Raw genomic sequence first — 26,316 nt, forward strand, 5'->3', positions numbered from 1 at the left:
GAGTTACATAGAGGAGAAGCTAAATTGTGTGCAGTCTTTGAAAGTTTGAATAGCTCAATAACAAGTCTGGGGAGCTTTCCTTGTTGGGGGAGAGGTAATGAAACTAACAAACAATGACATTTGTTATTTGTAATGTTAATATGTAAAATTAAAAATATATGTAAAACCTCTTACTTGCACTTTCTGTCTAGGTGAACCTGGTCGAGTTGGACAACCAGGCGCACCTGGTGCCCCAGGTGTACCAGGAATGGGCCAGCAAGGTTCACCAGGACCGCCCGGACCACAGGGACCTCCTGGGTTGACAGGTACAAACGAGAAAGTGCCTACTTGATATATAACTGAAAGCAGAGCCAAATATTGTACATTTGTAAATAGATTTACCAGCTTAACCAGTAGCAACATTTGATCTCTATGTATGAAAAGGTAATGTTATCTATGTTATGTTTATTAGAGCATTATGTAGCCATTAAGCGACACATCTTTTAATGCAAATTATTTCTGGGCAAACCTCCTTTTGATTCCATTTATTACCTCAGATAACCTACACTCAATCATGCACACGTTTTTGTCTCCCTTGTCTGACCTGTAAAGCAGTTGTCCCTCCCGGGGATAAACTGTTTCAGGAATCAACAACAAAACATTTATTCGTGAAGTCATTTTTCAATGACCAAAGGGACTCCTGTATTACTCATTATTTGCTGCTAATTGAATAGATTACTATGCTAATGAGATGGAGCTCATACTTCATAGGCACGTAACTCCCAGAAAATACAAACAATGTCTGCTTACATCCTACAACCTTTTTCCATGTTTGCATTTATAATTTTGGGGGTTGTTTATTGTACATTTTGGGATTTTTCCAGTACTTTTTGGATTTGTTGTTTGATACCCCTTCTATTTTGCTTTTTTACATGCCCTTTGAAGTTTGTTTTCCACCCGGAGCGCCCTGACATATGTATCAAATACCCTACTGCAATCCGTGTATTCTGTAGTTTTCAGTTTTAAACCCCAAGGGGTCAATCCAATTTCTCATTCTATGACGTTGACAACATGGGTCACAGGCGTAATTTAACTTGGCAACACCGACAGCAGATCTTATTTCAGCACTGCTGAAATAAGGTAGCGGATTGTTTAGTTATAAATTATTAGATGTATTTTACCTTAATGAGGAAATCATTTTTATTGAGGGATGGTATTAGAGGTGAAATTGTAACAAAGAGTCCGGTCCGCCCAGCCATAGTCTATAGAGCATAGCAACTTCTTCCATCTTGTCGCTCCCTTTGCTCCATCTGAAATGACACATGATCTACTTAGTGCTGTTGACATGATTTATTTCATAAATCATGTCAACCTTTAATGGAAAACATATTGAGTAGTTAATGTGAATATACACTGCCCCATCCAAATAAATGCTCATGCTTTTTGATCACACATTTTAGGACCTCCAGGGATAAAGGGAGAATCTGGACTCCCAGGATTTCCAGGGCTGGACATGCCAGGACCAAAGGGCGATAAGGGTTTTCCCGGACCTTCTGGAATTCCGGGAGTATCCGGTATACCTGGCCCACCCGGTCAACCTGGAAGAGAAGGTCTGCAAGGTTATCAAGGTGAGAGTTCTTTTTATGTTCATTAACATGCTGTAAGATTCACATCACTATGAAACAATTACAAACTACAATCTGACCTGAGCCGCAAGAAGGGCTAATTTAGCATCTTTAATTAGAAAATATGTCAAGATACATTACTGGGAATTTAATGTCAACACTTCCTCTTTGTGTAGAACTTGTCCATTCAGGGTCCTTGACGGAGAATCAATGATCTTAGGGACAATCATAAAACCCAAGAGACTAGATGAACCATTAGCTAACAGTACCGCTGATGTATGAGGCTGATTTAAAAATTTACTGCATTATAACCAATTTAAGATATATTGCCCATAGGACAACAGGTATCCAAGGATAATGAGATAAACTTTGACCTTGTTAGCGTTTGAGATAGAAGAGTAGAATCTGATTAGTACCAAAGGAGAGCTAACGGTCCAGCAGGAACAGAAATGGAGTGAGAGCAACAATTAAGAGAACATTCTATAGAAGTTTAAAACTAATTCCTAAGAGTTCCCTTAAATCTCAAAAATTGAAAGTTATACATCCATCCTCCATTCCTCTTCATTTTTATTGCTGCAGCATCTGTCCCTGGTCACAAATTAAACAAATAGGACGGGAAAACAAGGACATGACTGAATGCTTTCAGATAATTTGCAAAGCTCAATGTCTTTTGAGATTTTAAATTGCAATAGGAAATGAAAGCACGAACCTACCTGAAATTCAGTAGTTTTTATAGGTTCAAAGTGGCATTCCCACAATTACACGTACGATCCTTAAATGCGCCAAATATATTACAATTAAACCAAACCAACATTCTTGTTAAGAAGATCTTATCTGGCATAATACTCGTTTATAGGAATTTGAAAATCCCAGTGTTTTTTTAACGGAACACATTTTTTGTGCAAGTGTTCTCTCTGTGGAAGACTGATTTGAGTAGAACACGGCTTTCCGGAAATGTGAAACTGATGTGTGCCACGGCTATAAATTCCCCCACTCGAACCCTACAAAGCTTTGCTAAGCAATGTATCCCCCTTGCCCTTGTTTTTCATGTAAAATTCCTTCAAAAGTAATTTCACTTAAAATGCATAATTTTTTATAGTTTTCTCAAAAAGTCCATACATTATGCAATGGGACTAAGATCACAACTGGGGCCTCCCCTATTTGGAAGGTGAATAAAAAGGCCTCATTCTACATCCAATATTAAACATACGCCGCCCGACAAATGCCTATGCAGGGGAGAACCGTAAATCACAGCTAAGAGGCTAATAATAACAAGCCAGCAGAGGTCTTGCATATGAAATGATGTACTACATGCATTAAAATGGCATATAACTCTGATTCATACAGATTTGGCCATACCGATTGGGGCAGTGTCGCACACCTTGATTTCATGTGCATGAGATAGACATACAATCCGATACAACAAGGCAGATTTGTTTCATTTATTAGAAATTATGTAAAGACTTTACTTTGGATTAACAATCAGACAATTTTGTCATGATTCCCCCAAAGTTAAAGAAAGCAAAATCGATATAATAATGAAACATGTAAATACCCACTGCTAAAGATTTCTAGGCCTATTCATAAAAGCATTTTGGTGTATGCCGTTGTACTCCAGTAGTTCTCTTCTACATACTCTTACATGTGAGCACTGCTTAATTTGAGCCGTGGTTTCCAGTGCTGTGCACCTGCACTTAATTATCAACACCGCACTTATGACAGTCTGCCACATGGCGCGCTGCTCATCTAATTTAGAGATGAACAGAACAACGGTTATTTATGAATACAATATACAATAACAACTAATAATACCTGCATCCCGAACCCTTCATTTAGCTTTAGGGACCTGGAATAATCTGAACTGTCGCACCTCCAGGCAAGAGAGATGGTTAGTAGTCGTTTTGGTGCCATCATTGGCAGCGATGACGGTGGCAATGGGTGGTGAAAGCTGCAGTGACCTACTGGTCAGTCAGGGCCCTGGCACTTATTATTTTACAAATTAAGCACTGCATGTGAATATGCCTGAAACATCTAAAGTAGGAATAAAATAGTAATATTTGATGATATTCAAGACATACTCAAATGCAAATAACACAAAGAGAAAGCACTGTGCCCTCATTCAGTAGCGGTTCCTGGTGGGAGTGCTACCAGGCGGTGACATGGGGCGGAGGAGGGGCAGGGTGAGGAGTAGTAAACATCGGAATACGGATGAATGCAGGTCAGTTGACAAATCAATAAAACAAATTTTGTTGGCGCGCTGCATTGCATTTGTCGATGCAGCGCGCGCAACGGAATTCGTTTTATTGATTTAATTGTCAACTTACCTGCATTCATCCGTATTCCGGTGTTTACGACCCCCCACCCTGCCCCTCCCCCGCCCCACGTCACTGCCCGGTAGCACTCCCACCAGGAGCTGCTACTGCCCTCATGTCGCTTTTACTAATAGAGAGTTAGCCGTATTGGAGCTGATTCACAAAAGCATGTAAGAGTACGTAAAAAGACATCATGCAGCACTGCTTCCCAAAATCATAAATGATTCAGCGCCATTGTTTTCAGAAAATTATAGATGATTAGTAGCCTATTTATGGGGAAGCCACGCAGGGCAAGGCAGCGCAGCAGGTCACCTTGCTGTGCTGCTCTGCGTGACAGGAAAAGGGCTGGAATGCATCGTGTTTGAGGGAATATGGTGCATTCCTGTCCTTTTCCCTGCATTGGCGTCGTTTTGCCTGCTTAGAGCCAATGCCAGCATCCTTGCACCATGATGCAAGGGTACCTGCGTTGCAAGTAGGATTGTTTTTGTGCAGGAAGGAGCTCCTTCCTCACAAGAACAATCCTAAGGCTTTTTCCTCTTTTTATTTGTGCTGCATTCTGCAGTACACATAGAAAGAGGTAAAAACGAGGAGAAACACCCATATTTCTCCCCCGTTACCCCTCACCGGGGGAGGCATACGTTTTTGGACATTCCCAGGTTTACCACTTCTGGTAAATCTGAGAATGTGGCAAAATCCATGGATGTTGCATAGGAACACCCTCGCAACGCCCATGTAAACGCCTCCCCGGCGTTTTGCTCTGTGTTGCATGACTCGAGATTTATGAAACCACTCAGGTGGCCTTGCGTGGATTCATTATTCTCTTTTTTATGCTGCATCGCTCCCTCATCACATTGCGTGGCGACGTAAGGTGACTCATAAATATGTCCCTTATTGTCTGTAACTTTAGTATTGGCAACATTTAAGGGGGTCTTAAAATGCAAAAAGTGTTTGATCACCCATGTACAGCACTCTGCAAAATCCATCTAAATTTCCTATTTCTGTTTGTGTCTTTGGTTATTCCTTCTTTGGTAAGTAATGTTAGAATATCTTGTGCTTCCCCTGTGGAAGTAAGGACAACTGCAATACATAGTGTAAGCCATATGTATATTTCCATGACGCAACATAAGGTAATTGTATCAATTTAGTTGTTTTTATTAAACAGCACATACAGTGCACAATCTTCCATTAGCATGGCATTTAAGTGCCTTTTAGCTGTCGGTATTAGGACCATACATATGTTTGTATTGTAGACCATAATCTGATTTGATTTTGTGGAGGTGTTATGGTTTCATTTGAAAGGCTCAGAACCTCTAAAAGACCTGGAGGGAGTATAAAATGGAGAAAGTGATTACTGCTACAGCAATTGGGTTTGGATGAATACCACAAAAACTAAACGTGGTACTTGATAATTAGACAAAAACCAACATTTCAAAGCACACAATCTTTCATACATTATTTCGAGAAAGTAAATTTTGCCCATGTTTGTGTTTATTTCAAGGATCCAAAGGTGAAATGGGAGTCATGGGAACGCCTGGAGAACCAGGGCCAACTGGGTTAACTGGAAATACAGGTGGCCCAGGGGAAAAAGGTAAGAAAGGTTCCTTACTTATTTTACACAATGCCTTCTAATGGGGTCTAGCCTGTTTCCAAAACCTCCCGAGTTGTGAGGTAATGAAACGGGGGCTATTCGATCCCAACTACACTTTACAAATGTTAGATATCAATTTTTAATGAAAAGATCACTCTTGTAATTCATTTTCCACCTCAGGATGCTAGACCATTTAAAAAGATTTAAGTTCTAAAAGCCATGAGTTGTCGTTTGTGGAAGCACCTTAGTGGGGAAAGTAGAGTTCTGTGCATGCATACCTGCAGGGCCGGACTGGGAACCACAACCGGCCCAGGCACAGTGCTCAGCCGGGGGGTGTTGGTTGTGCCGCCGAGCTCTTTGCCAGGGCCGGTTTTCGGCCGATTTTAGTACAGGGCCGAATTTGCGGACCTGTAACAAAACCGGCCCCCACCCGTGCGGCACACCGGGGGATTGCCCGGTGCCCGCTATGGCCAGTCCGGTCCTGGGTACCTGTGTTCATGGACGTGGGTTTGTTGTTTTCAACCTTTATATTAACGTACATTTTTAGAACAGAAATTCTTTCCCTTTTTAATTTGGGTGGAGGAGTCATCTGGAACAGCAAGCTGTTACTAGCAACTGAGATGCGATAATCAGCCAATTTTCAAAATCATTATAATTATATTGGTAATATTCTCAATATTTTTTTACCAAGGATCCCCTATGTCTCAGTCATTTCCTGATAATCAGTGTCCCATATTCCATCTAATTCCAGTGGTTTATGTAGATGATAATCATCATTTTATAATTTAATTAACTTGCACCATATAAAATTTTCATTCACTTACATCTTAGTGCACATTTTATGGCTTTTGCAGAAAATTCTCCTAAAAAAACAATTTGCGTTTTTGAAGTATATTATTTATATTCTTTTTTTATTGATTTATTTTGGATAAAAGCCATGAAATCCCTACATTTGGCAATACTTTAGTCTCCATATTTAGACAGCAAAAGTCATGTGTACATAGAACATCTTGTGTAATAACAACTGATCAGCAAATTCAAAGAAAAACATTGCTAAAATGTGCTAAATTAAGACTGTTTTTTTTGTAATATATTTCTATTGTTTTTCCTTCACAGAATATTTATATACATATAACAGTTATTACACTTCGCTGGTACATTTGCATATTCGGGTTACATAGAGATTTTGATAGGTTGTTGGGTGGCTCCTAGGGTGTCCGGCTTGGCTTGCGATGTTTGTGGCTTGGTTGTAGTGGACTGCTTGGTTTCCGGCCCTGTACTTAGTTTTAACATATAACGTGAACATATAACATATAACATCATATGTAACATATAACATAAAGGCGTTTGGCTGCTAGTTGAGGATCGACCATCGTGCACTGTGAATGGTATTCTCTGTGTGGCCTGCCCATAGCTGTTTAAGGCGGTTTGTGTGGGTCTAGGAAATTGTCTAAGGATGACCACATTTCTCTGTTGGGCTTTCTCCAATGTGTGTTTCTACGTGCAGTGTTGTCAGCACCTCTTAGGTACGTCACCCAGTTTAGCCACCCTTTGAAAGTGGCTTCGGTGGTGTTTTTCCACTTGGCCAGCACTATTTTTGTAGCACTAGTCAGGAGGAAGTCAAGCAGGTTTCTGTCTTGTTGTGAGGTAACGTCCATGTTCATGTGTGCTGTTACTATGGTGCAGAATTCCTGTCTCAGGGTACGGTCTAGGACCTTGTTGGTAAAGTCGAATACCTTCCCCCAGAATTTGTTGACTTTGCTGCAATAGAAGATGAGGTGGGCTAGGTCGCCTTTTTCTTTCTTACAGTTCCAGCAACGGTCGTTCTCTATGAGACCTAGTTATGCTAGTCGAGCTGGTGTCCAATATGCTTGGTGTAGCAGCCAGAATTTTGTTTGGGATATTACTGGAGATATCATGTTGCAAGTTAGGGACCTCCATATGGTATGTGCATCTTGTTCTGAGAGTTTTGAGCCTATCTGTGTTTCCCAGTAGTTTGTACTTTTGGCGTTGAGCTTTGTGGAAGCTGGGCGCAGAAGTTTGTACAGATGGTAAACTTGGTGACCTGTCTTATTTATGTTTTCCATATACTGGAAGATTGAGGGAGTCGACTTGCTTAGTCTCGCTTTTGTGATGGCTGATTTGATAGCCAAAAAATGGTATTGTTCTACATCTGGGAGGGCGTGTTTTTCCCTCATTTGTTGAACGTAAGGGGCATGCCCTTCCCTTCTAGCTGTGCTGGGTGTAAGAGGCCTAATTATTTCCATGTTTTTATATCGAAGGGTCTGCCTCTGTATTTGATTTTGGGGTTTGCCCAGAGTGCTACCCACATTGAGTTTTTGATGCTTGTTACTAACTTTTGATCTACTTTCAGAAGTGCTTGTTTTGTTAACTTGAATACCGGGTTTCCTTTTAGTGTCTGTCTGTTTGTTGTGAGGAGGGTTAATGGGTTACTGTTGTCAAGGACGGCTCTCTCTAATAGTAGCCGGGTGGGGGTGTATTGTTGGTTTTGTTTTATCCAGTGTATTCCCTGTCTGGCCGTAAAGGCGTACTGGAAGGTTCTCAGGTCTGCAAGGTTGAGGCCACCTAGTTCCTTCCTCAGTCTCAGTGTCTGGAGGCCTATTCTTGTTTTTTGTCTCCCCAGATGAATTTGTTGAGTATTTGGTCTATTTTCTTATGGAAGTCATCTGTTAGTGATAGTGGGAGCATGCTAACTAAGTAGTTAACTAACAGGGTGATCGTCATTTTAACTGTGTCAATTCTGCCCCACCACGTGATAAACTTGGGTGACCAGTTTTCCAGTAGCCCTTTTATCTTGTCTAGGGTGTTCTTCTCGTTTTGTTTAGGGTTATTCTTAGTTTGTTCCCAAAGTTGATTCCTAGATATTTGACAGATCTCGTTTGCCAGGCTAGCCCTGAGTTGCCCAGTACTTTCTTGGTTGTGTGTATATTCAGTGGCATACACTCGGATTTATCTCTGTTTAGCTTGTAGCCAGAGTGAGATGCGTACTCGTCAATTGTGTTCATGAGGGCCGGTATGGATTTGTACGGGTCTTCTGTTGTGATTAGTAGGTCATCCGCGTAGGCGGCTGGTTTAGCTGTGGTGTTGTTAATGGTTATGCCTGCTATGTCCTTGTTTGCTAGGATGGCCTTGATCAGTGGTTCTAGTGCTAGTAGGAACAACAATGGGGATTGTGGGCAACCTTGCCTGGTCCCTCTCTGGAGGTTGAAGGTGGGCGAGGTCGTTCCATTGATGGCAATCTGTGCTTTGGGGCTTCTGTAGAGGGCCATAACTTTCTTTGTGAATGCTTCTCCCAGGTTATATGCTTGCATGCATTCCTCTAGAAAGTGCCAAGAGACTCTGTTGAATGCCTTTTCAGCATCAAGCATAATTGCTATTGCCGTGTTGTCTAAATTCGAGCAGTGTTCGATAATTTGACAGAGCAGTCTAGTGTTGTCGCTTGACATTCAGGTTTTTATGTATCCTACCTGTGTATTCCATATTAGTTGTGGGAGCAATCTATTGAATCTCGTTGCTAGGATTTTCGTGTATATTTTGCAGTCTAGGTTTATGAGTGATATTGGGCGGTATTTTTTCGGCAATTGTGGGTCTTTACCCTCCTTGGGGATGACTATGATGTTGGTCTGTGACATTGTCTCTGTTACTTCCCCTACCCTCCCGCAATGGTTGAAAACTTTCGTTAATACTGGTGTTAGCTGATCTGGGAAGGATTTATAGAATGTGGCTGTGTAACCGTCGGGACCTGGTGCTTTGTTGTGTTTTAGGGCCTTAATGGCTGTCTTGACTTCAAGTGTTTTGATGTCCTGGCCTAGCGCTAGCGCTTCTTCTGTCGATATCTTAGGAAGGATGCAGTTCTCAAGGTAGCTCTTTGTACCCACTGTGTTTAGGTTGTCTTCTTTGTTGTAGCGCTCCTTATAGAATTCCATGAATGTGTTTAGGATGTCCCTGTGCCGGGTGTGTGTTTTACTGGCAGTGTCTGTGATTGCTGTGATGTAGTGTTGCCTTTGTTTGTACTTGAGGTATGAGGCTAGTGTTTTTCCTGCCTTGTTAGCTTCGCACAGGTTGATTTGTTTATATTTTTTTATCCATAGTCCAGCCCGCTCGCTGAGTATTCTATTAAACTTGTATTTACTCTTAGTGTGTTCTGTTAGTGTGTGTTGGTTTGTGGTGCCACTGATGTGTCTTGTTTCTAGTAGCTCTGCTAGCTGTGCTTTGGCCTCTCTATCCCTTCTGGCTTTGATTTCTATTAGCACGCTTCTTATGGTTGCTTTGAGTGCTTCCCACAGGGTTTTAGGGTCTAAGTCTGGAGTGTCGCTGTCCTTGATGTAGTCATCAATGGCTTTCTGGACTCTGTTCTTATCTTCTTGTTTGGCGATGGTAGTGGTGTTGAGTCGCCATCTGCGTGTTGTGTGATCTTTATGTCTCCCTGTGAGGTGTAGGCGAATGCAGGCATGATCTGATATTCTTCTGGCTGCAATCTCTGCATATTCTATTAGGTGCGTGTGGGTACCTGAGATGAGAATGTAGTCTATTCTGCTGTATGAGTTGTGTGGGTTCGAATAGAAGGTGTAGTCTCTGGTATCGGGGTGCTGTAGTCGCCACGGGTCCACTAGATTAAATCTTTTGCATAAGTACGTTAGTGCCTTGTGGGATGTTGGGGTGCGAGCTAGCGTTTTTGATTGCCTGTCTAGGGGTTGGTCCAGCGCCACGTTGAAGTCGGCAGCTACAACCATCATGCTGTGTGAGCTAGTGGTTTCTAGTTTCTTAGCTATTCCCTCCCAGAATAATGTGTCGTCAGTGTTTGGTGCATAGATGTTTATCACTATTAGGGTGTCTTCTCCTCTTTTAAGGTGTGTGATTAGTAGTCTGCCATTGTCGTCCTGCTGCACCTTCTCAATGGTTATGTTTGATTTGGTATTGATCAGGGTAATGACCCCTCTCTTTTTGCCCATGGCTGGTGAGCATGCTACCTGCCCTATCCATCTGGCTCTAAGCTTGCCTGCTTCAGTTGTGGATAGTTTGGTTTCTTGCAGCAGGATGATGTCAGCTTTGGTCTTGGCTAGGTAATCTAGTACTTTCCTCCTTTTGATCGGGTGGTTAAGGCCTTTAACTTTAAGGGAGATAATCTTAAGATCTGTTGATAGTATCTTATTGTTAAACTGTGACAATTGTTCTACTGCAATGGTTCACGCGTCGTTTGGCGGAGTTAGACCAATCATTGGTGGTGCTGTATTGTGAGCTAGCACCTTGTGTAGAGTCTGGTGATAACAGTGTTTTGGGCGATATCTCAAATTTTTTTGTATTTGCCGTGACATAGACAAGGACATAACGGACATTACTGACAAGACATACGTGACTAACTCCCCTCCCCCCTCTTCCTTCCCTTCGCCCCTCCCGTCCCACCCTCTCCTCCCCCCTCCCTCCTGCTCTACTGCATTGTATTGTGGGCGTGCGACAGCAGGTCCCACCCGCCTCACCTTGTCCCCGGGATATTAAGGATGAGGTAGTTTACATCGTTCTGACATAAGTTCTGAACTTGCTTAGTTAAAAGGATATATTGAGCTGTTTCTTGAGGTAGGTTTTGTTGCTAGTCTGTGGAGTGGATACACAGTAACTTGTAATGAGCGGGAATTATTTTTTATTAATTTCTGAATTTACGCCCAAAATCTGTTGTGACAAAGTAACGTGCAAAATACTTTTACCTTTTGGAGCAGTTTTGAAAATTATATTGAGTTTTTCTTGTAAGAAAAGCTAAATTTGACGAAAGGTTAAGGAATAGTTTCGAGTTTGGCAGACAGGTTTATCCACTAAAATCATGGTGCATTAACTTGTCTGCCAAACCCACAGTCTGCCCACCATATTTAGAGTATTGCAGACCATCTTTCAGACTGCCGTGTCCTGCTGTCTCCACCATCGGAAAGCTAACTCCAACGGGCCGATGGGGGATGGGCTGTTTGAGTAAGGACGTTATACCACTCCCTGGATGGAAAAACCTGGCAGTCTTGAACAGATAAAAAACAAGCATTTGCAATGCAATTGGTCTTGCCTTTGGGACCTTATATGTATTTAGCTATGCAGCACATTAGCCTTGTTTCTGAAACATCTACTGTTCTTTAACATGGAGGGAAAGTAAGCACCAAACTGTGTGACATACCAGGTATGGGAACGCATGGAGAGAAATATTGCCTTTCAGCGGGAAATGCTATAATCAAAGCTCTGTTTTTAATATAAAATCAGGGCCTTCGGTGGTCATATCTCTGCAAATACAAGATTTGAAAAAAATATCATTGTCTACGGGTGCTCGTGGAAGACAATTTCTATGGACTGGAATCTAGTGATGCTAAAGTGATTCTGGTATTTTAATGACCTCTGCTGGTCGTTTTCTATCAAGAAAAAAAATAGAGGCTGTTGCCAGAAAAATAAAAAAAAGAAAGTCCCTCAGCAGAAAGCAATTCTGCTTTTTACTGACCTCTGCTGGTTGTTTTATATCAAGACAGTTAAATAGAGGCAGTTGAACAGAAAAATGTCCCTAAGTGGAAGCAGACAAGTCCCAGGGCTGATCTCCAGAGCCCACGAAGTACATACACATATAAGTATATACTAAAGTATAAAGTACTAAAGTATATAAGTATATACTAAAGTATATACAAGAGGTCTTGAATGCTCGCCCTAAAAATGACCACCACATAGCCTGAGTGTGGGGGTCATTGGTTTTTCAGTTACAAACTCCTGTTTTGGGAGTTTGTTTTTGAAAAACAAAAACGTTTGTCGTGCAGCTTCCTGAAAGATGCCAGTCATGTACCAGTCATGTACCAAACTTGCACTTTCTTTAGAGGAACCTTCATGGTGGCAATTCCTGTGATGACATAGAGATTACTACTGCCCCATCGATGATCTCTACATATGGCAGGCAGTAATCCTTCAGGATGGTTGACACAAGGCCTTCTTTGACCCTGACAGGCGGCAGTCTTTAGATCAGGTCCTAATGTGGCTATGTTGAATTCATGTTTTGCAGAAGACTTATGGGCACAATTTATTATAAAGATTTTGGGGACAATTCACTAAGATTTTGCTCTGACTTGCTCTAGTAATAATCCTGAATTCCAGACGTAAAGCAAGACTAGTCCTTGCTTACTCCTGAAAACCATGAGTAAGTCCGTAGTATTTCAAATGTAAGTCAAACCTGATCATATAACCTTCTTGGTGAATTGGGCCCCAACATATGTATTAAGATCTTAATTGGGAGTATGCTGTTAATTAATTGGGAGATAATGTGGTGAAATGTGCGATTCTGAGCAGTAATATAATTAATGAAGTGGGGTGTGGGGAGGGGGGGGGGGGGTCATGAAATAAACTGCCTAGAATGGGGAATCACCTGCTGGATCTGAGATGACAAGTCCTTTAGCATAGAATTCCCCTTATTCTGGGGAGTTTAACACAGACATTTACTACCTGCTCTGAGGAGGTAGTAAATATATGTCGAAGGCTAGTGCGGGTATTGGGCATTGGAGGTGGGGTCTGGATGGGTGTCTAGGGATGAGGAGGACGTGCACTCTCTGGGGGAACATTTTCTGCTCTCCCCTTGTTGTTCGAGGTGTTGGAACGGCGGATTGTGCCTCTGTGCTTAGCCTCTCACCCACTTCCAAAAATATTTTGCTTAACATGCAGATCTGTATCTAGTAAAACAGATGCAGTGTTTCCAGACCAGGACATTTGAGGTCCATAAATATTGGACCATTCTCAGTTGCTTGGTATCCCTAGCGTTCTGGCTCCCGTGCAATTCATCATGGAGACAAAAATGTTTATTCATCACAGTACTTGACATATGCAGAGATACGCTGAATATAACTTTAGTATATTCAATTGGAGAGGATTTTCTACCTAATCTAAGATTGCATTTTTTCAATGTGTTTTGTCAAATCTTAGTTGAGTATTACAGCGCTTAATTAGACACAGTCGCTATGCCTTAATTGCCATGTGGTTGGCTTGCTTTAGGGCTGAATATGAAAGCTCAGTACCCAACATATGCCGGTAAATCATGTATAAAGGGGTTTCTAAGCTTACATGCCAGTCCATGAAAAGCTATCATGGAAGGGCTTAGAAGTGCTTAGTTTTGCCAAAGTGTAACAATATGCTTTTTCTAATGTGCTAAAGAATATTTAGGAGATACAATCAGAAAATGGGTTTTTACTAAGAAAGCAAGTGTTGGCATACATTCTAATATTATTAACTCTGACGTGGAGTTTCTAAAAGTAAAAAAAATCCTTTGGCTACCATCTGAATCACAACACCAAGGTTGACTCTTCAGATCTGCTTAGGATTTTACTAGGTGAGTTGCTTAAAAATGATTCTCCGACATGGATTAATGAGAAATTTAAATTGAAAATGTTGTGTTCCTTAAACGTAAAGTGTTAGGGATAAAGTAATGACAAAAGAGTCCACTTTCTCTATCACTTTTCTTATCGATGTGAAGGGTTTGCTAATAATAATACTGTGTTTTTTATAAACCATGTCATACCACAGAACTGCTGTTGCTGATCACTTTAAATATATAGGGGCAGATTTATGATGCCCTTGCGCCGCAATTGCGTCACTTTATTTGACGCAACTGCGGCGCAAACAATGCGCCCTATTTACAACGTGACGCATCTAGGAGATGCGTCACGTTGTAAAGCCTTGCGCCATAAGGAGGCGTTCCTGCGCAGGTGGGGACGTTCCTGCGCAGGAACGCCTCCTGAAAGTGGCTGAGTGAAATCTATGAGATTTCACTCAGTCACTTTCTGGCCAATGCTGCGTCAAAACCCTGCGCCTGCTTGAAGAAGGCGTAGGTCTTGATGCAGCATTGTGTAGATGGGGCACCCCCGAGCCTTGATGGAGCTGCGTCGCGCTTGCGACGCAACTCCAGCAATGCGTCACATTTCCGGCACAGATGCGTCACGCATCTGTGCCGTTTTTCCACCATGGTGCGCCGCATTATAAATTCGGCGCACCATGGGTGGCGTAGCTGTGGCGCACGTTAACTGGCGCATCCCTCGGGATGCGCCAGTTAACATAAATCTGCCCCAAAGGGCGTATCATGTTGGGCAGCGCTGACACAGCGCAAAGTCACCTGCTTGCCTTAATATGCCTGCAGTGTGTAAAGTAAATTCATTTAACCCAATATTTCTCGGAATTTGTGTATTATTTTAGACAGCGCAGTTCAGAAAAAGAAAGAGGAATACTCAGCTCAGCATTTCCGCTCTAAGGTGTCTGAAAATCAAATTCCTACTTTGGGAAAAAATGGCTGGAAATAACTCACTCTGCTCACTGCCACAGCGTAAAAATAGTCGCTGGGCTCTAAATAGCGCAACCCATCATAGAATGGCCAGAGGTGTCACTGTCACCCAGATAAGTGGTACTCAGTTTACTGATCTCAGATGAATGGAAGATGGAGTCATCCTTACCTACCTACCAATCACCACACATGTCTGCAGTGACGATGGAAATCACAAGAGCACCTGCTACTTGGTAGTGAAGGAGCCAATATTCTACACCCATTTTCTTTTCAGTGTGATGGGCGAGGCAGTGCAGGGGACTCTCTCTGGCATTTGTGACAAAAACCACACGCATATTATACTAGTACTAGAAGCAGAAGGGAATTCAGGCCAATCCCAATATATCATTGAGTAATGTTTAGCACTCATACCAAGTAGCATGAAGATGAAGTTTTGCGACCGTAGTATGAGTTTAGTTTTAAAAAGATTTATTTTCCAATAATAATGTCATTATACTTAAACACCTTGATCGCTTTGGGCAAGTTCATAGGTAAATTATTAAGGTAGGAGACGAGGAAATCGTCCTCTGTAGAAGGCCGTGGACAGGCTATTCTGTGGTTGTGTGTCTAGGAATACTTGTTGGCTTGTGTGGGTTAACATGCTGGCTCTTTTATTCCTCCCAAGGTGATCGAGGTTATCCTGGTGTTCCTGGCGAAACAGGGATTATTGGATTTAAAGGTGACAAGGGTGAAGCTGGTTTGCCTGGTATTCCTGGAATTCTGTCAGTGACTGACATGGAGCATATGAAAGGCGATAAAGGTGAAAAAGGAGAGCAAGGTAAGTTGAGATTGGCATCACTTTCATGCAAACTAAAACTGGCAAAACAGTGTTAGCATGGAAGGCTGGAGATAAACATAAAGGGTACAGCCCATAAAGTTAACATGAATATGTATAAAGCATATGTTCACGCTGAAGGGTATCTTACCCTGAAGTAGCAGATGTTTTTGTTATCATACTGTACTCATTTCATCATAATTGGAAGGATGAAAGGCTGGACCCATGAACATGAGGCCAATCACAGTTACTTGCAGTGGATACATTCATCCACTGAGCCACCAGACCCACTATTCAACATGACTACATCAGTGTTGGCCCAGTGGGTGGTCGTTGACATTCTCGTATGCCCACTACCATCTGAGATGAGATTCTTAATTAAAGAATGATTAGATTTCATTTCATTCGGTAAAAAACAGATCTTTCCTGCCCTCAGATTATCAACTAATGATTGATTTCATATCATTTGAGCATGATATTTTTATGCTTGCATTTAAAACAACCATTTCATTTTGGAGTCTACGTGGTTCTAAAGCCTTCAATCTCCCGAGCAGATTTTCATTTTCAGAAACATACAGAAGTCACAGATAAATGTATTACCTTTAAGCTTTTCTAAATGCCCACAATTTTTGGCACATTTGAAAGGGATTAAACTTCAATCTCTCAATTGAATTACAGCTAACATTACACTTGCTAACAAAGCTATAGTTCTCCAGTATTGAATCCGTCAATCAAACAACGTTATTCGATATGTAAACCATAAAAGTACTGAAATGATGTACAAAGGCAGCGGTAGGTTGATCATTGAGGATGATTTCTTAGGTTGGATGGTTAACACTTCAGCCGCAGCAGCGCAGCCACCGTCAGGTCTGATCAGGATCCTTCAACCGACTACTTTCAAGTGCAAACATTCTATCACTAGGAACAGCCAGAATGCAGAGCTAACATTCTAATTTAGCTAACACTGATTTACAATACATATCAGTGTTAGCTATAATACCAGATACTACACACAACACTTATAATGAAGGATACTACAAGTACAAAAAAACACATTATTTAAAATCAATAAATAATATACATAAAACACCAAATATAATAGCATATTAAAACACCTAAATCAACAATATATAGTAACCATATCTTACTTATTCTAAACTAAAACCATTTCTTTATATTTCCCAGTTCATTATACGTGTACTAAAAATTGACATTTATACTGCTCCAGATCTCCTAGCCTCAAAAGTGAGGGGATTTGCTAGACATGAATTAAGAAAGTGATTCACCCCCAGTCTCTCCTTAATGTAATCTAAGTATAATTCTAGGGAGCATCTCCAACTTCTGACACAGAATGCTTTCACGATTTTTCCCTGATAATCCAGTTCCACTGAAAATATTTCGCTACTGCACAGACAATAGATTTTTTTTGTCTCTGCTTGCAAGAGCCTTAGGACCACTAGACATTGCCTAGCACCAACTGCATACAAATAGAGAGAATCCAGAACATCCTAGCTTTTGCATATGCAAGGCATAAGAAGGAAAAGTGCTGCAGATTCTTGTAAGGATGCTGGCAAGTTGGGCAAGCTAAGCTATTATCTATCCTAGATTTCTTTTTTGCACAGAAAGACTACCAGGGGAGTGAACCATGTATAAACCTGATGTACAATTGCCTAGCTAAGGGAGCCGAGATATAGTTTAAGACAGGTTCAGACATGCTATGGGATTTTTTATTTAAAAAGGCAACAGCTAGAGCTCCTTGTCTGCTATTGCTTGTCTCTATTGCCCATTTATGAGCCCAAAAACCTTCTTTAAGTGCGACATTAGATATAAACAGGGGGCAATCTGGCCAGGTTTCCACAAGGCCGATTTGAGAGAGAATCTCCTTAATCAACCAAATCCAGTGTAGCCTATGGTTCGTGTCTAATTCGACTATCTCTTTGAAAACATTATACTATTCCATTATAGCAGGTGATGACTTATGTCTCCAAAATGAAATTGGTCTTAGCTGTGCTTTATGGATAATCCACTTTGCACTCAAGTCCCAACATAGGGGCAACAAGGGCGTGCTATCCGGAAGCCCAATCAAGGATCTTAAAAAGTTTATCTCAACTTTTCTCAAACTAGATAACCCTGCAAAGTCCCACAGCTCTGCTCCATAAAGGGCACAACCTTCTGCCTTTAACTAATAAACTTTCAGAACGGGTAGGATAGGCCTAGTTTTAAACGCCCAACTGAGTTTTTGTATCCCAGATTCATGATGGCATAAATGTACACTACTCTTCTTTACTTGGGAGGACCAGTGCTTAAACGTATACCTAGATAATCAGATTCTGGGACTCTTTCGAGTTCTATACCCTCTAACGTAATGGTTCCTTTAAGTGACTTATGTGGATTATTGGTCAAAAATGTAGTTTTTTAATGATTCATTGTTAGTCCTCTTTCTGCACAAGTCTGCAAAATGATCGACCAGCATCTGTAGACCCATCGGGTCTTAGAGACCAGCAGAGTGCTGTTTACGAACAATAACAGGGGTATTTTCTTCCCTGCAAACCTCATGCATCACTGTCAAAAGCTCCCAAACAGGTGACATCATGAAATATAGGGAAAATAAGGTCGGAGCAAGGACACAGCCTTGGCGGACCACTTTGGGAGTTGCTATTCGCTTTGTTAGCTCTCCCAGGGTGCCCATCTGAACTGTGCATATATGTCCTGGTGCAATCTCGCTATAACATTTAGTAACTCAACAGGGAGCCCCATTAGTTGAAGTACCACCAATAGTTTTTGGCTGGGAACCAAGTCAAATGTGGACTTCAGGTCCACAAAGACCATATAAAGGTGCACCTTTTGGAGGACAACTGTTTTCAAATAAATTGCCATAAGTTTGAAGGACTTGTCTATAGTGCTAATACCGCTACAAAATCTTGCCTGCAATGTGACAGGGACTTGGGTCTCATTTATCCACTTCTGTAGTCTCATTACAATTTGTCTACTAAAATCTTTTTTTGTAACACCAATCAAACTTATGGACCTAAGGTTTAGGGGTGAGTCTCTATGGCTTTTTATATATTGGTACTATCTCGGCAGCCTTCCAACTGGCAGATATTTTGGCCCCTTTAAGAATAGCATTTGATAAGATATTAATGTGCATACTCCAATTCTCTGAGTCCACACGAAATAAGTCACCAGGGTCCCTGTCCGGACCTGCAGCTTTCCCCATGGCGACACAACTGATGGCTGATAGGGTTTCATCACATATTAGAGTTAATGTCAATGAAGATGGTGGGCATAATTGTAAACATGGTGGACATACTTCTGATCAATCTACTTCAGAGGCACACCCCTCTGAGGGTAACCCCAATAAAGAATCAAATAGCACAGAAAAATGATTATACCAAGCCTCTGGATGGATGTTATTAGCTAAGTGATATTTGAGGTTCTGTCTCCTATTAGCTTCCAAGCACCAGAATTTATTACAGTCCCTAGATATCCCAGCCTTGTATAGCTTGTCCCAGATCCTATTTTCGCAACTCGCATGGGCTTTAGCTTGGACCACTTTGTAGAGATTCTGTTTCATCCGCACATGTATGGGATGCCTGCCCTTTAAAGCCTAGCATAGCTGTTTTTAGCTAGTTTGCAATACCTATTATACCATCCAGTAGAGGCTTTCTCCCTTTTTTTGTTAGTTCTCTGTTGCCTCTGCGTAAAGCAATCCCCCAGAATTTTAAAAAGCTTTGCATGGATTACCTCAATTTCCTGAGATGAAAGCTGCGAGGGGTTATGTTTATCCAAACACCCAATAGTCTGCTGAAATGCCTCATGCATAACCACTATTGATTCTGCCCTAGAGGCCACATTGGGCCATTTAAGCTTGTGATCATCATTAGATGAATTTACATTTATTGAGCAGGATATTGTATTATGCTCTTGCTGGGCGATAAACTTTCCTGACAATTTGCAGACAACAGCATTATGGTCGCTTTCCCATCTATCAAATATCATGCTATCATCAACAAATTTCCACAATAGGAAAGAAATTAAAATGCAATCTATCCTGCTAGTGCGGTTTATTCGATCGTATATATGTGAGGCATGTTGATCCGATTTTGGCTGCCCATTACAGGCCCTCAATCCACATGCTAGAATGAAGGAGAGCATCTGGTATGCGACCTCTGCCCATCTATTCACAGGTGGGATCTCAAGAAAGGGACCCCCTCATTTCTCGTCCTTCTACTTGGTTAACGAGTGGCCATCATTGTACAGAGGTTAAAGGCAGTATTAAAATCACCAGCAACTATTGCTAAATCATGCGGTTTGTACTGTTCCATATGCACCATCAGTTGTTTCAAGGCTAGTGTTTCTCTACCCCCTCCGATCCCCCTGTTGTACATATCATACACATAGATTTCATCTCTACAGTCACCAGTAATTTTAATTGCTTTATATCAAAGGATGCTATCTTTAAAGGACTTGGTGTTATATTTAGGGAGGTACGTATCCATATTGAAAAGCCACCAGAGGGGCATCCTTTTCCAATGGAGGTTACAAGTACAACATTTGTACTTATGTACAGGTTCCCAGGGCCCAAGTCTCCTGGAACTGGTAAATATCAAACTGGTCAACAAACACACAGCAATAACTGTTGCCAAACTTGGTACGTAGGCCAGCCAAGTTCCACAAAAGGATATTTATATTTGCCAGCTTCTGGAATTGGATAAGTGTTGTAGTCGCATCAGTTTCTCCCAGAGAAGATACTATACACAGATTGGGATTTCCAGGAGTATTTGTATACTGTGGGTGGTTGATGACCACACAAAATTCGATATTTGTGCCTTTTGTGAAGGTGCTCCTATCTTCCAGGCAGTCCACCCTTGAGAGCCCTGAATCATTATACCTATCTCTGTAAACAGAGGCAGGTGCTGGGAGTGCTCGAAGCGGTGGTCTAAATTTGAATTGCAGATACCAGCTGTGCCCTCAGATCAATAATCTTTTCATGTAGCCTCTTTAAAAGAGCAATAACTCTAGGCATCCCCATTCCCTCAACATTAACTATGCTCATGTGCAAACATTGTTTAGCCCCAGATTACTCTGGCATCTCATGGGTTTGATTCGTTCTTGTTGCCTCCTCATCATTGCCAATGCCAATTTGGGTATCTGTAAGTGCAGAAAATCTATTAGAACACACAATCACAAGTTCGACCGGGACCACCCCCTGATTAGATGGGCCATTTACAAGGGATTTGGTCTAAGTCACCCCTTGGGTCTCAAGGTGCTGTAAAACATTAATACTTTGGGACGGGGATATGTCCTCCACCATGGTAATAGCCATGGGGCTAGTTGTAGATCGGTTGGTAGCAGTCCGAGATCTTTTTTCCTTCCTCCCAGTGAGGGGCTTTGTTGCCTTACATTTGCCCATCTAGACAATTGTAAATACACTTCAAATATTCACCAACAAGCTTGATACCTGCACTTCGCTGATCCTTTTTTCCAGTCTGGAAACCAGTCAACCTCTGAAGCAAATCAAAGGGGGGGGGGGTGGCCCTGCCCTCCCTCCTACTGGCACTGATGGGTGTAGGTCTGGCCCGTCCTTGGCCTGGTCTTTGCCCACGAGCTGCCCACGTGTGTCCCGCACTGCGAGAGATAGAGAAGAGCTATTTAGAGCACAGCGCGGGGAAAGCAGACAACCCCTCCTGCTGTTGCAAAGGATGTTGGGACACCTAAACCATACTGCTGATGAGTTCTGCTACTGCTGCCTGCACATCCCCAGTATCAAATCTTTCATAGATTCACATCCTTGAATCTTTCCCGTCCTCATAGCGGGAGTCCCAAGGTAATTAAAACAAGCAGTACCATGTAAATACATTAAAAGACATAGAGAAAGCAATTAACATTGTTAACAAATTCACATTGCTTCAACAGAACCAAACTTTAGCCAATCAGAGACCAGACCATGAAGCACTCTTCCACTGCAGAGCCACCATACCTCTTAATTCTAACCTTCACGTTGTGTATGAGCGAGTCTCCCTGAGCGCTGCTCAGTGTTTTCAGCTTAAGTAAACTTTTGACCTTAGCCTTCTTTCAGAATTGAAACATTTGACATGCTACAACTCTGAGGTACTATTTAAAGGATTGTAAGCATTGCATAAGTTTTTTCTGCTAAGACTTTTAAGGCCAGGGAAGCCAGACTACTCCTTTGGCTGCAAAAGAAGAAGACTCATACAGATTCAGGATCTAATGATGATGTGGTAATGGGTCACTTTCCAGCAGAGCGTAAACATAAAATGAGGGCTTTACCTCATGTGACAAGGACCCTGAAAGATCAAAATCTAGAAGTAAAGCCTCTGGGTCTGTAAAACCTGTCAGTACTAAGGACTCAAATTCAAGTTCTTCTCACATCAAATTGTCATCCTCTTCTTCTGAGACGCCTCTAAAGGAGGCATTGTCGACAAAAAATCTGCTTGTCAATGGATCTGTTGTCCATGACTGCTGAATTGAGGGGAACTTCGTTGACGGTACACTCCAATAATAAAAGTGATGTTGGTGATTCCGACAATGATGACGACTGTGACAGCTTCATCCATGAAACTGACGATGACTACCTAATCGACGAGGTCGTCGACAGCCATCCCGTCGTTGGGAACTTTCAAATCTCTGTTGTCTTGAACTGCATCACTGCCCTTAGAGGTTTGCCGGAAGCTGACCCCTTCTTTGTTGTTGGCAACATTGTCAGCAATCCTGTTAAATGTGCAATCCTTCAGATGGGGCACCATTGTCCCTGCGCCCAGACAAGACATCAACTAGCAAAGTCTCTCCATTGCCTTCAGCACATCTCATCAACACAGAAGAGACAGTGGATGAAGGACTTTTTGGACCAGCATACAGTCCTTCACAACGGATAGTAAAGTGTCAAGATACTGATGATGAGGACTCCGATGGAAGCATTTCCACTTATTTTGAAGGAGATTATTATTTTTCAGACCGCCAGCAGACTGAGACTCATCGCCACAACTCTTTTCAAGAGCCACACCCTTAAGATGAGCCTTCTGAAGAGTCACTGACTTGCCTCATGTGCCCAATGACATTTTCCTGCAGCAAATGTACTAGTACCACTCAATCTAGGGTCCTCAAATGCACCTGGCACTTCTGCCTAGGAGCCTGGAGGGCCTTCAGCTGCAAGGGGAAAGGATATTTCCATCTCCTATCACCATCAGCAGGGATGATTACATTGTTAGTGATGCAGACAGTCAACCAGAAGAGGATCAACAGTTGCAGGACCAAGCAGCAGCTGGTCAGGAGTGGGATGACTGTATTGCCCCCTCGTCCCCATCAACAGCAAGCTCTCCTCCGGAAAACAGAGGAGGTTTTCATGAGCTTTCGGAATGTGCTTCAAAATGCTTTGACTTGCCTCTCCCAGTAAAGCAAACAGAATGCTTTCTTTATGATTTCAAGGATTCTGCAAGGAAAGATGTCACATCCATCCCCATTGTGGATTATATTTGGAAGGAAAGCCTGAAACTGATGAAAACTCTGACATCTGCCACAGTGGTGATTCTTAAACTGGAAAAAAATAATAAGCTCCTGATGCTTTACCTGCTTGTTTGATAGGTCATCCTCATCCTGATTCTTTGGTCATGCAGGTTGCCCAGAGACACTCCAGAAACCCTTTTGCTCGTGTCCAGCACCACTGGCTAAAGAATGAAGACAACTAAATGACGTTGGCAAGTGATTTTTGGCAATGGCAGCCACATCTATTTAAGCTTCAAATGCATTATCCATCTTTGGACGTTACGACAGACAGATGTGGATGAACTTACCTACCTTCATTGAGTTCTTGCCAGATCACAAAAAAAAGAGGTTAAGGAGATTCTACAGGAAGGTGAAAGGGCTTCCTCGGAAATCATTCATACGGCTATGGATATATCCTCCACAGAATTTAGACAGATGGCAGGTGCAGCTGTGTTACGCCGGGAGAGCTGAAGTTCAGGCCAATATCCTAGATTTGTAATTTGATGGTGAGAATTTATTTGGGAAGCATGCTGATGATGCTCTGCAAGCCATGAAAACAGATCCTGACACTGCTCGTTCCCTGGGGTCATTGCAGCAATGACATTTTCAGTCCTTTTCGTGTAGGCAGAGGAAGAGGTAAAATATTGCCAAGGCCTTGCTCGTCCTCTTCCTAGCAGGGATATCAGTTTCAATACACTACTCAATAACAGTCCAGGGCCTCCTAAAATTCCACCTATTCAAGACAGTCAACAAGCAGGCAGCCTGGATGCTGCTAGCAGCAAGTGACGTTTGTCAGGCAGTTTTATATGGCAGGATCTTGGCCTGAAGGTATTGGAGCACTTTACAGGAGCACCAGTTACATTACACAAGGACACATTCATTTTTGTAGGCACAGGTTAAGTGATTTGCCCAGAATCACAGGATGTTGAGCCAATGTCCAAACCTGAATCTGGTTCCCCAGATCCACACTCAGCAGCTCTGGCCATCATTCCACATCCAGTTTGGCTTGACTGGTGTCATAAATAGTTGAAGACCTGTATTTGTATGATTTTAACAACTTTGACAGTCTTAAATGGCCCTTTGTCACTGGTACAATTCAGTAATGTGCTCTTCGTGGGCACAACAAAACAATAATATAACAGACAGCAAAATACTGACACCACAAAGGCAAACCAGGACACAATGCAACAAACAGTCAAAACAGAAAATAGCGCAACAATCGCAGTATAAACCCAAACTAACAAAATGCAAGAAGGCAGCACCAAAATAAAACAGCTTGTAAAACAACACATTCAAACTCTCAACAAAATGCAGCACAACAAATATACACAACTATACTTCACACACCGTATCACCTTTAGCAAATCAGTTTTCATGCTTATTTGGTAAAATATGTTTGCATGAATCACTGCCTTGTCATATATTGCCCATCAAACATGTTTTGTGATCAGGCTCCATGTCTTCCTTAATCAGTGAGCTGTCAGTCAAGGGAGTATTTAATTTCCAGTCTGTGCTTCCAAACAGAGGACAAATAAACATATTTATCCTTGTTATGCCTCACCTAGGAAGGCAATACATCTTGATGCGATCCCAGGTTTACTAGTGCTAGTAAATCCAAGAATGCAACAAAAAAACATGGGTGGGTGTGTAGGAACACCCACGCTCCATCCATAGCAACACCTTCTCAGTTCAGAGGAACGCAAGGCAACGACTGGCACTGCCTTGAGTTACAGCCGATCCACCTTGCCAAACAGAGCCACAGAAGTTGACGTAGTAAATCTCGCTGAAGCCCTTGCAGTTTCCCTGCCTCAGCATTAGCAGTGGAGTACAGGGCACCAGTTTTATGTGGCTGCAGGGTATAAGTGAATTAATTTAACTAGAAATTTCTCTGAGTTAGTGCTTTATTTTCATACCACACATCTTAGAAACATTGAGCAAGGTTTGCCTCTTTACGTTTCTAAGCTGAGTTATCTAAAAATAAAGCACTAATACCTCATTACGAGTAGCCTGTTATTTTGATACAATAATGATTGCACAAATGTGTTCAGATTTTATTTAATGCTATAATTATAGCATATTTCTAGCTTTTGGGGAAAGCATGCAGATTTTGGTGCCCAGCGTACCAAAATCTGGATTTGCCAGTGAAAACTGGGCCTTTTTCCCTTGTTAAATAAATTCTGGCATGTTCAATCTGCCGAAATGTACCTAATGGTATGATTTGTATTGCACCTGGTATTTACCACTTTCAATAAACATCATATCACTTGTAATCGCAATACATGCGCAATCAAGTGTTTGTGAATGGATTGCATTTTAACTACCACTCAAATTAAGGGCCTTTCTCCGAGAAATATCTGGTGAAATGAATTTACTTCATGCCCTGTGGGTGTTGAAAACCAGAAGCCCGGCATGATATGATCATTGGAATGAAGTGTATACATCTTAGCACCTGCCAGGCAGTCTTTAAAGACAAGTATACTTAAGCCAGAAAATGGATGAATACCATTTGATGAAAGAGGACCATGTTCCTGGGATCTTCCTAAATGTTGCATTACAGTAGTATCCCACAACATTTATTTCTAGGAGATTATTTAAAATGCACTGTTTCACTGTCCCACACCCTGGGTTACTAGGTACTTTTTGGAGGAAGGGTGGATGGGATACCTCAAGAAACACCCTGTTGTTTCTATGCCCACATTATTGATTTTGTAGTTTCCGATTATTTCATTCATCCACCACTTCCGATATGCTTTCTGGAAAGTATTGGTCAATCAAAGAACATTTATCTAATGATTATACCAAAACTTCAATTAAAGACAATCCATTCCAAAGCAAAAGACAACACTGGATGTAAAATGGCTACCAGCTCAAATCTGACATCAAGTAGCATGTGATGTGGCAGCTGAATCTCAAAGTAGGAACACTTTGTGTACAAGGTACTCCAAGATGATGCTATACTGTTCATCATGACTGCCACATTTAGTCATTGACATTAAAACTCATTTCAAATTATCTTTGGTCTAAAGAGTTACATTTAAGAGGCTTTATTTCACATATAGATATAGACTTGGAATATGGAGCTGCTTCTGTCTAATCAATCATTTTGATCAATTGATGTGAAGAATAACATGCAGTTAAAGGAGCAACTTCTTATATGGCTTCTAAATCTCATTGACTATGCTTCCAGTTCAATGCCCATA

The 26,316-nt window shown here is 41.7% G+C and overlaps 1 protein-coding gene across 2 annotated transcripts in view; it reads left to right on the top strand.

Moving 5' to 3' along the window:
* Window positions 1-26,316, top strand: part of COL4A1 (collagen type IV alpha 1 chain) — a 515,832-nt gene that overhangs the window by 402,897 nt on the left and 86,619 nt on the right. For both annotated transcript variants that reach the window (XM_086934756.1, XM_086934755.1), the window contains exons 31-34: window positions 192-305; window positions 1,440-1,607; window positions 5,415-5,504; window positions 15,464-15,616. In XM_086934756.1, coding sequence (XP_086790882.1) covers window positions 192-305; window positions 1,440-1,607; window positions 5,415-5,504; window positions 15,464-15,616 — 525 coding nt within the window. The remainder of the gene's footprint in view (window positions 1-191; window positions 306-1,439; window positions 1,608-5,414; window positions 5,505-15,463; window positions 15,617-26,316) is intronic.

Source organism: Lissotriton vulgaris, chromosome 8 (assembly GCF_964263255.1).
Source record: "Lissotriton vulgaris chromosome 8, aLisVul1.2, whole genome shotgun sequence".
NCBI classification, from domain to species: domain Eukaryota; kingdom Metazoa; phylum Chordata; class Amphibia; order Caudata; family Salamandridae; genus Lissotriton; species Lissotriton vulgaris.